The sequence below is a fragment of the Lates calcarifer genome, linkage group LG17 (assembly GCF_001640805.2).
Source record: "Lates calcarifer isolate ASB-BC8 linkage group LG17, TLL_Latcal_v3, whole genome shotgun sequence".
Classification (NCBI taxonomy): Eukaryota; Metazoa; Chordata; class Actinopteri; family Centropomidae; genus Lates; species Lates calcarifer.
Window position 1 is genome coordinate 174,775 of NC_066849.1, and position 10,555 is coordinate 185,329.

The 10,555-nt window shown below is 40.6% G+C and overlaps 1 protein-coding gene across 3 annotated transcripts in view; it reads right to left on the reverse strand.

Annotated features, from left to right (window-relative positions):
- Nucleotides 1-6,299, reverse strand: part of ahsg1 (alpha-2-HS-glycoprotein 1) — a 76,658-nt gene extending 70,359 nt beyond the window's left edge. Inside the window, exons 1-9 of one of the 3 annotated variants that reach the window (XM_051077149.1) lie at nt 6,048-6,299; nt 5,729-5,839; nt 5,496-5,580; nt 4,290-4,459; nt 3,912-4,028; nt 1,529-1,606; nt 894-1,026; nt 809-838; nt 365-669 (exon numbers count right to left, since the gene is read on the reverse strand). In XM_051077149.1, coding sequence (XP_050933106.1) covers nt 479-669; nt 809-838; nt 894-1,026; nt 1,529-1,606; nt 3,912-4,028; nt 4,290-4,459; nt 5,496-5,580; nt 5,729-5,839; nt 6,048-6,245 — 1,113 coding nt within the window. In that variant the 5' untranslated portion in view covers nt 6,246-6,299 and the 3' untranslated portion in view covers nt 365-478. Of the gene's footprint in view, nt 1-364; nt 672-752; nt 839-893; nt 1,027-1,528; nt 1,607-3,911; nt 4,029-4,289; nt 4,460-5,495; nt 5,581-5,728; nt 5,840-6,047 lie in introns of those variants that run through there. The other 2 variants (XM_051077148.1, XM_051077150.1) reach the window with 2 other exon arrangements.
- Between the last annotated feature and the right edge of the window lie 4,256 nt (nt 6,300-10,555).

A 10,555-nucleotide genomic window follows, 5' to 3' on the forward strand; every position in this document is an offset into this window, starting at 1 on the left:
GCCCATAGGTGTGAATGTGAGTGTGAATGGTTGTTTGTGTACCCCACCTCTCGCCCGGTGTCAGCTGGGATAGGCTCCAGACCCCCCATGACCCTTAATGGATAAGTGCTATAGATAATGGAAAGATGAATTAATTAATGTTTTTTGTTCATTAAAATGCTAATTAATCAGTTTATAGTATCTTGTTTAGATGTAGCAATTCATGATTGATTACAGTTTAACGCAAGAAGTCTGTAATTACTGCTATCATACACTCCTGACGATACAAAATTTAGAGAACATAAAGGAAGCTGTATGTATTCGCAAATAAAAATGTAGCCTTTCTGAGCCATGTGGTCTGTGTACAGCAGGTCAGTGAAATAAATTTGTATGACACCATGACCATGTTTATTTGACATGTTCTGTAATATTTTGTAAGGACTGAAGCATTTCTTACATACATTACATACAGCCATGGTTCCTTTAAATTGTGTATATCTCAGGACTGGCTCGGTTTTGGGTTGGGACGGGGTCCAGGATGAGGCCAGGGGCAAATAGGGTGGAGAGCTGGGTTAGAATTGGTCAGGAATCCATGGCAGGGATGGAAGGGTTGGAGGGGGTGCACTCTCTCTCGACCGGCATGAGGAGGAGGTCCTCCACTGCCTGCATGAGGAGGAGGTCCTCCACTGCCTGCATGGGGAGGAGGTCCTCCACTCGCCGGCATGAGGAGGAGATGTCCTTTACCACTGCTGCATGGGGAGGAGGTCCTTTACCGCCGGCATGGGGAGGATGTCCTCCATCGCCGCATGGGGAGAATGTCCTTTACCACGGGCATGGGGAGGATGTCCTCCATCGCCGGCATGGGGAGGATGTCCTTCCATCACCGGCATGGGGAGGATGTCCTTTATCACGGCCATGGGGAGGATGTCCTCCATCGCCGGCATGGGGAGGATGTCCTTCACCACTGGCATAGGGAGGTCGGCCATAGGGAATGGGAGAGTGCCTACATATGGGCTCCTGCTCACCAGGGCCAAGGGCAGTGGTGTTCTGTTCAGAAGAGAGTAAACCAAGTTAATTAAAATATATTTCTGCAGAGTGTAACTGTGCATAATATCAGAATTCCAATTTCTGGGTACAGAACTAATTAATGATTTAGAGTAGTGACATTAAATTTTGGACTGAAAATAAAATTTGTAATTGAAAGCTTAAAACCTGAACTGAAAAAGAAAATATTGGCATTGAAAAAAGTTTCACTGAAAAATAAAACACAACCATTTAAAAAATTAGTTTTAGAATCTTATATTCTTATTTGATTTTTATATTTTTTGCATTATGGTCTATTTTCCAAAGACAATCTGCTGATTTTTTCAGTACCAATATTTTCGTTTTCGGTTCAGGTTTTGTTTTCTATGCCAAATTTTGTTTTCACTGTTCTAGCTCCATACATAAGAAGACACTACAAGAAGAACTGACTGTTTTCGAGAGGTAACTGTCAGCTTTGTCTTGAAGTAGACATAGGTAAACATATATGTTTAGAATGTGGACTCACCAATGGAGGATAAAATTCACATTCAACAGAATGGAGCCCATTTCCACTTGAATAAGATGAACGACAGAAAGCATGACGCTTTAAAGAGAAGAGAGACAATGAGAGTGAATAGGAAACAAACTGAATTACTGAAATATTCAATATCTCGCTCAAAGTGACTCTTATGGAGCCGTAAGAGACATTTTAATTAATTTGTTCCTACATTTTACCTAATGAGGTCCCACGTTGAAACTGATTTGTGCACATGAGAAGTGTATATGCAGACAGCCATGACAATAGCTTTTCTCTCCAAAGCATTAAGTATGAGATGAGATCAGTATTAAGTTCATTATTAGCTAGCAAGGCAGCATTAGAGCAATTGCAGTAATTATAATAATTAATTATAATAAGTAATTATATGAGAATGTAAATTAAGACATAATCTTTTTTAAAAAATCAGGTACTGAGCTCTCCCTCACTCAACACAAAGGAGCACCGGCTCTTCAGCGCCATGGTGTGGCCCAGTTTGCAGGTTATCTCTTAATATACGTTCTCATGAGTAATGACTTCCTGCTGTATTTATGTATTTAATCAAAGTAATTAGACTGACTAATGATGCCTAATAATCAATTTATCACTGATATTTAAAGTAGGTGCAGTGAATTTCATTAGAAGGCTGGCTTTCTGTCATGGCTGTCATGGCTTTCTGTATAAACACTTCATTCATATGCACAAATTCATTAAAAGGTGCATGAATGAATCACAAAGTGGAAATGAATTGTACCTCGTTTACATGAAATAGCATTTTGTGCACTCACTGTAATATAATTTCTCTATGAGCACTGCAGGGCTCTGTACACACTGGTACAATCCTTGAACATAAGAGACTGGCTTGCCCTGTTTTAGGACTTTCATACTACTGTAGGGATCACAGTTATGGATACTAATATTACTGCTACTACTATTACTGTCACTATAACTAGTAACAATCATCCATCCATCCATCATCCATCATTGCTTATCCGTTAAGGGTCATGGGGGGGGTTTATTAATTTTTTTAAATAACGATTATTATTATTATTACTATTATTAATATTTGTGATATTATCAATGAGTCAAATGATTTTCTGTAATTTGAAAGGGATAATGTACAGCAAATGCCACTGGTCAACACAAAACTGCTACTCTTTGTGGCTTTAAAGGATAAGTCCGGCTATCCTACTGGAAGCAGCCATTAGAAGATGGGTACACTGAGGTAATAAAGGAATGGACGTCAGCAACAATACTCAGGTAGGCTGTGGTGTTTAAATGATGCTCAGTTGGTACTAAGGGGTCTAAAGTGTGCCAAGAAAATATCCCCCACATCATTACACCAGCAGCAGCAGCAGCAGCAGCAGCCTGAACTGTTGGTACAGGGCAGGATGGATCCATGCTTTCATGTTGTGACCCTACCATCCAAATGTCACAGCAGAAATCCAGACTCATCAGACCAGGCAAAGTTTTCCAGTCTTCTCTTGTCCAGTTTTGGTGAGTCTGTGTTAGATGTGTCGTGCATTCAGAGCTGATCTTCTGCAGACCTTGGCTGTAACGAGTTGTTATTGACTGTTGACTTGTTACCAGCTCAAAGCTGTCTGGCCATTCTCCTCTGACCTATGGCATCATTGAGGCATTTTGGTCCAGAGAACTGCTGCTCACTGGATATTTTCTCTTTTTCAGACGAGCCTGTTAATATTCTCATTCATCCAGGTCATAGTTATCTCAAGGAAAGTTTTAATCGAAAGCAACTGGACTTAGTTGTAGTCTAGAAGACGTTTCACCTCTCATCCAAGAGGCTTCATCAGTTTGTGTTTGCAGCTGACCAGGCTGGGACTGGTCCAACTGCTCTTTTTCAGACCATTCTCTGTACACCCTAAAGATGGTTGTGCAGAAAAATCCCTTTAGATCAGCAGTTTCTGAAATTCACGACTACCGTGCCACGTTCAAAATCACTCAAATTATCCTTTCTTTCCCATTCTGATGCTCAGGTTGTCCTCACTATGTGCCTAGATGCATTGAGTTGCTGCCATGTGATTGGCTGATTAGATATTTGCATTAACAAGCAGTTGAACTGAAGTACCCAATGAAGTGGCCAGTGAGTGTATATACCTCTTGTCATCAACAAATTCGAAGTTGCAAACCCACACCAATTATGAATTAATCCTAATAAAAAGTCACAGGGTCTTGACATATCAAGCCAACTTTAAGGAACCAGAGACAACCAGATCTCACTCAACAATCCTTTTGATTTCCTCATGTCTTATTAAAGTTGCATTAGAACAGAAAGTAAAACTACATAAAATACATAATATGTCAATGTGTGGTTCTAAATCTTTCCAAAGTTTCTGTATATAAGAGTTGTACTTACAGCTCTGTCAGGGCACAGGGGTTTACATGCCTCAGGGATGATTCTGGATCCCATTGGGCAATTAGTCTCCACAAGGGCAAACTCAGCATAGTAGCTCATCCCTGCCATCATCATGTACTGAGAGTGGAGGAGAAAGAGAGTAGATTAGGGAAAAGAGGGGACTGTGCAGGGTTTAAAGGGATGGGATACAGATGTGTTTCTGTATTATGTTCATTTCAACAACAGTATGAGAGATTACAGACATTCAAAAATAGACAATTCAAAAATAAAGACACATTCATGAAGTGGTCGCTAAAGTAGTTGACCCTTCTGTTTGTGATAACCTTCGTCATGCATGTGTTTGTTTGTGTGAATAGTGTATGGAGAGATTCTCGGTACCCCAGATCTTATGCGTCCCACTTCCTGCAGGGTGTAGTAGTGCTGGTTACTGTTGTTCTTGTTGAATTCTTTCACAGCTTCATTAACAGACTTGAGACCTTCTGGGCTGTTGAGTGGGATCAATATGGGACAGTCGGGGCAGATTCTGATCATCTCCACATTAGATTTTACTACACACACACACACACACACGCCAAATTATTGTTAGACTGGTTTCAGAGGGTTCCACAGTTAATTAAAAACAATAATTAAACAAATCATGACAGTTGATGCCAGTTAATGAGCAGTTTTGCATTTTAAAGGTTTCTCTAAACCCAGGACCAGTCCTCATCATCTTATTGCTTTAACCATACCATAACATCATGATTAAGTGTACACCATATTATTGCTCCATATATTCACCATAGGGTATATTCACAGAGACAATATATATATATATATATTATTATTCAGCAGGGTAATTACTAAATACGCCTGGCCACAGTTAATGTGATTTGCAGCTAAGTAACGTTTGATGCTGTTGTAACACACATGCAAGGAAGCAGTGTCCTGGGCGTAACAGGACAAATTAAGTATTTCACTGGCTGCTTCAGTCATATTTGACAGCTCCTGATGGAGATCTCTGTTAAACTGAAATCTATATCAGATAAAATTTCAGTCAGTTCAAGCAGTACAGTAGGGCAGCGTATCAGTACCACGGTAGGTAAAGGAAAAAAAATTACAAAGTGGGTGCAGGGGATAATATTTATCAGAAAGAAACTCAGATTTTCTCTAAGATTAAAGTGGTAAACTAACAAACTAACAAATCTGAGAGAAAAAAAATGTGAATATTCTTTGAACATTCTAGATTAAGGTCACAAATTTACCAGAGAAAATTCAAAAGAATAGAATATAAACAAATAACACTTTGTGATGGCAGTCTTTTTTAGTTTAACAGCTAGCAGCTAGCAGCTAGCAGCTGTCCGGTGTATTCCAGGTACTGTGGATTTTTCTCCTGTTCTCTGTCTGGATACCTCCCCAGGTTAGGACTGAAAAAATGCTAGTTGCCTCACCCTAACCATAGTTTATTTGCCATAACAAATATATGAACCTTAGTTTAGGTAATTTTAGTTACCATATGCAGACATTGTAGAACTGAATAATTGTAAAAATGTTGACAACTGATGTAAAACAAACAAACAAACAAAATAAACAGCGTATAAACACCTTGTTGTGTGTCACACTCATATTTCGTGATTTTGGCATCACCAGTTCCTACAGTCACCATAACAGTGCAGTTGGCCATCACTTGCTACAGAGAAACAGAGACAGTGACATTTAACTTTACATATCTCACATCTCCTTCATAGAAAAAATGTCAATACCAGCATATCCACTGGCTATAGATGAATGTGACGCAGGTTAATAAAGGGGAACTGGATTAAATAAACTGCTGTTACCTGGTTAATCTCTTCGCGGATCTCACAGTCTTCAAAGTTTTTAGGGTTGACAGTGTGACACACTGTCTCCAGAAGGTCCAACTGTAATGTAACATCACAGCCTTCGCCAACCTTGAAACAATGGCAGTTAATAAGAGTTGAAAAGTTTATATCTCATGAGGAATGTAAAATTTTATGCTATGCAATACTTGACAATATTTCAACCTGAGCTGTAGTGAACGTCCTCCAAAATGAAGACATTCAAAGAAGCAGAAACTCAAAATCGAACATATTTGTAGAGTCAATGTGCACAATTATTGCCCATTCCTGGTTCCAGTACCTTTTCCACTTTGTTACCCTGGATCTCATTGAGTCGGAACTTGTAGCCATGGTCATGGTGCTCGTTGATGTGATGCATTGCCAGATGTGCCGTTGCATTACCACTATCCTCACTGCATGTTACTGACTCAAAACCTGGAAAGCAGCTGCAAAGCAGCACTGCTGAGGACAGCAGCACCAGGACAAGTACTCTCTTCATGCTGCAGAAGAGAGAGACAAACCACACTGCTGCAGCTGGGAATCTTATACAGACATAGACAGGTTAACTAGAGTGGGAGGGAAAGAGAGTAACAAACAAGGAGAGATAAAGGATAAATGAGATAAGAGGCAGTTGGTGTAGCAAGACTACAGTGCTGCCAAAATCAAAGAGCAAACAGAGACTTTAACCAGAGCAGTGCAGCTTATTTTACTTTATTCTACTGAAACACTGTCAGTTTCATAGTTGTCATGCTGTTAATCTTTTTCTGGCACTATACAAGCATTTCTACTGAAGCAAATCTAATTATTAGAGTTGCATCAGAGAGTCAGTTGCTGAGCTCCTTAACATTTTATGTTGAACCTGCTCGACATACTGTAAGACCACCGTTAACAATAAAAGGTGTAATTTTGGCTAGGACATAGTCGTGCCACCACAGGATGGCTGCTTGACACTGTAAAACTTCAAAGTGGATTTTGAAGATGCAGATCAATAGGCAGGAATAAGTGCAAAAAGATGGCATTCATTAACAAAAAAATAACGAAACGGAGGCAAAAGTGAAGCATTTTCTTACGTATGTGAATGTCATATTGGAGGACAGGAACTGGCTGGGAGCCATTAGGCTGCAGGCATCTCTTAGCACATCAAGAGGTCCTGACTTGGGAGAGAGGAAGAATAACTTGTAAGAGGACATCAAGCACAGCATCCAGTGATCCATATCTTTCCTTTCAGCGTAGAAGTTGGTTCTATCTTTGTCAGTCAGGTGGTAAGGAATGATCCTGATCCCTTTAATCCCTAGCAAGCTATACACTTCTTAGAAAGTCTTGGACAGAAAAGCTGTGCCTTGGTCTTGGGGCAGCCAATGGCTAATGGTTAGGGCGCTTACCACATGGGCTTGAGTGCCCTGAGCGAGTCCCCAGCTTGGCTCCTGGTCGGCTGGACCGTTTGCTGCATGTCATTCCCCTGCTCTCTTTCCCTGCATTTCCTGTCTTTCTTCACTGTTGCTATCAAAGATAGACATAAAAGCCCCAAAAATACTTTCATAGAAAAAGAAAACATGAAAAGCTTGGTCTGTTACTATTTTCCTAAATAGCTTTAACAAGACTTGCATCATGCAGTGAGCATTTATTTGCCTCAGCTGGAACACCTCTAAATATCATCTGACTCACTCATGCACTACTAGTGTAAGCAATGTCAGCATGTGAGAAGGAATAAATCATTCAAACACATTCTGGGTTTTCTTCATAACTTAAGTCAAGTTTGAGGACAAATGAGTCAGGCATTAGTGAAGAATTGAATTTCTGGTCAGTCCCTTGTGAACTCTTTCTCCTCCCCTGCACATCTGTGCTCAAACACTTTTTTCTTCATCTTACTTTTTCTCAACCTCATGGACTCCCAGCTACCTGGGCATCACCTCTTAGCTAGAGGAGCTGTTATATTGTTTAGTATTAACTAAACATTACCATCATCATTACCATCACATCACGTCACATTTACAACTAAACGTGTGTGAAATTATGTTTGTGTGATATAATTCATTCTTATGCTATTCCATCCATCCATTATCTATACTGCTTATCCTTATCCTTGCAGGGGGGCTGAAGCCAATCCCAACTGACGTTTGTGTGAGAGGCAGGCTACACCATGGACAGGTTGCCAGCCTATCACAGACATATAGAGACACACAACCACTCACACTCACACAATTTAGAGTCACCAATTACTTAACCAATTATCCTGTGGGAGGAAGCCGGAGTACCTGCAGAAAACCCACACAGACACAGGGAGATCATGCAAACTCCACACAGAACTGGGCGAACCAGAGTTCAACTTGCTTTTAGGGGAACAGTGCAACCACTGCACCACCAGGCTGCCCCATTTTTACTCTAGTATATACCTAAACCCATATGGGTCAGTTCCATGGGCCCCACAGTTTCCATTTCAATCAGTACAGCAGTAATTGGCATGGGTTGCAGCCTGATTTCTTGTGGCTGGCTAACTGTCATTTAGGACCAGCTCAACACAACTTTTGAACATCAGTGCATAAACCTGGCCAATGAAATCTATTACCAATGCATTTTTAGAATTTGCCCAGATGTAGCTCAAGGTATACTGTGGCCTATGGTCAAAATCATCTTTTTTACAATACGTGGAAACAGTAACTGCTCTGGTGCACCACCCCCTTGAACTAAATACCAGTCCCCTATCCATTTTCATCTATTTCAAACTATTTGCTGCACTCTTATCCTGATTAGTTGACATTACTAGAAAATTGCATGGAAACCCATTGCTTTAAACCATTTTGTTGTATTAGTATGGAACCTTAATTGGATGCAGTATACAAGTTTACATTAGTTAGATTTACTCTAAAGCATTAGTACACAAAAATTACCTCTTTTATCACTAATTAAAACTCATTTGTTAATATAAGTAATGTCTTTTATTATAATTTAATTAATTATACTATTTTGATTTTGAGATTACTGTATCAAAAACATTCTGTTTCAACAAAATTGAGAAGAAGAGAGAAGAAGAAATTAAACAATCCATTTCAATGTAGCAAAGTATTTTATTGTTGACAAAATACTGAAAGGTATGTAATGTGTAATGTGTTTTAGCGATAACAAACTTGTCAGCTGAGTACTAATATAAAATCCTGGGCATATATTTTTACATCTTGTAGAACACAAACAGCTCCAGATTCATGTCCCTCATTAAACTGTGGCCCAACTTGAGAAGTACCTGTTGGATGAACTGGGATGTGTTCCTCAAAGTTGAAATGAAAATTGAGATGCAGTGCATATGCAAGTCCAAACAGAATGCACATAGATTTTAACAAGTCTTGAATGCTGTCCATCACAAGTTCTCCCTCAATGGTGATCTTCAATGAGGCTGGACTGATGGAAGGAAGAGAGCACAGCACCTTTGTGTTCAACAAGGTGGATTCCAGTGTAAAAGTGATGGTATGAGTCATCATCACAATCCAGCATCTGTGCTAGATCATAATCCTGGTTCTAAAGAAAGACACAACACTGACATTTTGTTTGGATCTCAGAAATGTCAGTGGTGTGATTAGGCTGGGCCCCATGCCCAGGGTTGGTGACCTTGTGGGGACTAGGCAGTGCCAACTTCATCAGTACCCTGGACCTATTTAAGGGTTACTGGCAGTTCCCACTCACCGAGGTGAGCAGGGAGGTGACTCCTTTTGGACTCTTCCAGTTCACAGTACTTCCATTTGGCAACTTTTCAGAAGATGATGGACAAGTTGGTGAGGGGCACCAAATCCCATGCTGCAGCCTACCTGAATGATGTGTTGGTTCCATATGCCCATCTTCCCAGCTAGGTGTGCACTCACCAAGCCAGTATCCAAGGTTTGTTCTGGGCAAAGGGGCAATCTGTCCTTGCTAACAAGCTTTGTGAAAAGAATGCCTTGCCATCAAGTTGGCCTTTACTCTCACTGCTACTTCCCTGTGGAAAGACTGACCACTGGGAAATGAGGGACACTAACTCCAGGATAACACAATGGTTCCTTGCCAAGCAGCAAAAACTGCGCAGCTACCTCTCCAGGACACCACAAGTGTCATCTTGGGAGGACAGGGGGGTAATGGGTTGATCCGAAGCCCTATAATAAGTTTAGTGCACATTTCATACAATCAAGGCACATGCTAAGTGGATGATGTATGAATTTCCCATCCTGACACTCTGGGGTCTGTTGCTCAGGAAGTCCAGTATCCATGTGCAAAGTGAACTGCTTGAACTTGTTCAATATGCAAAGTGGTGTTGGTCAAGGTCAGCAGAGATGGCAGACTTAATGTGAGAGAGGATTAGTCTTTCAAAACATTTGATAGGGGTTAGAGCAACTGGGCAATAGTTATCAAGGCAGTTAAGTTTTCTTTGGTACTGGGATGATCGTGGCTCACTTATGGCAGGCGAGGACTGTAGTAGTTAGCGGTGAGAGATGTTGGTAAATAACTTTTGCTAGTTTGCCTGCGCAGTCCTTGAGGACTGGACCAGCTGCTTTCCTCATGTTGATTCTGTGCAGGTTGGATCTGACCTGACATTGTTGCAGCTGATCAGTGCTGGCCTATTTCATTTCAAGAAATGAAATAGAAATGAAAGAAATGAAATAGATACACATCCATTTCAAGAAATGAAATAGTTCAGTGTCTGATAGCTGTCCTTGTTGCCAGTGAGAGTCTTTATCCCCTGCCACATGCATAAAGTGTTCCTCTATGTGCTGCTTGTACCTGTGCTTGGCCTCTCTGATGCCCCTTCTAAAGCATCTTCATGCCTCTTTGTAGGTTTGCAGGTCC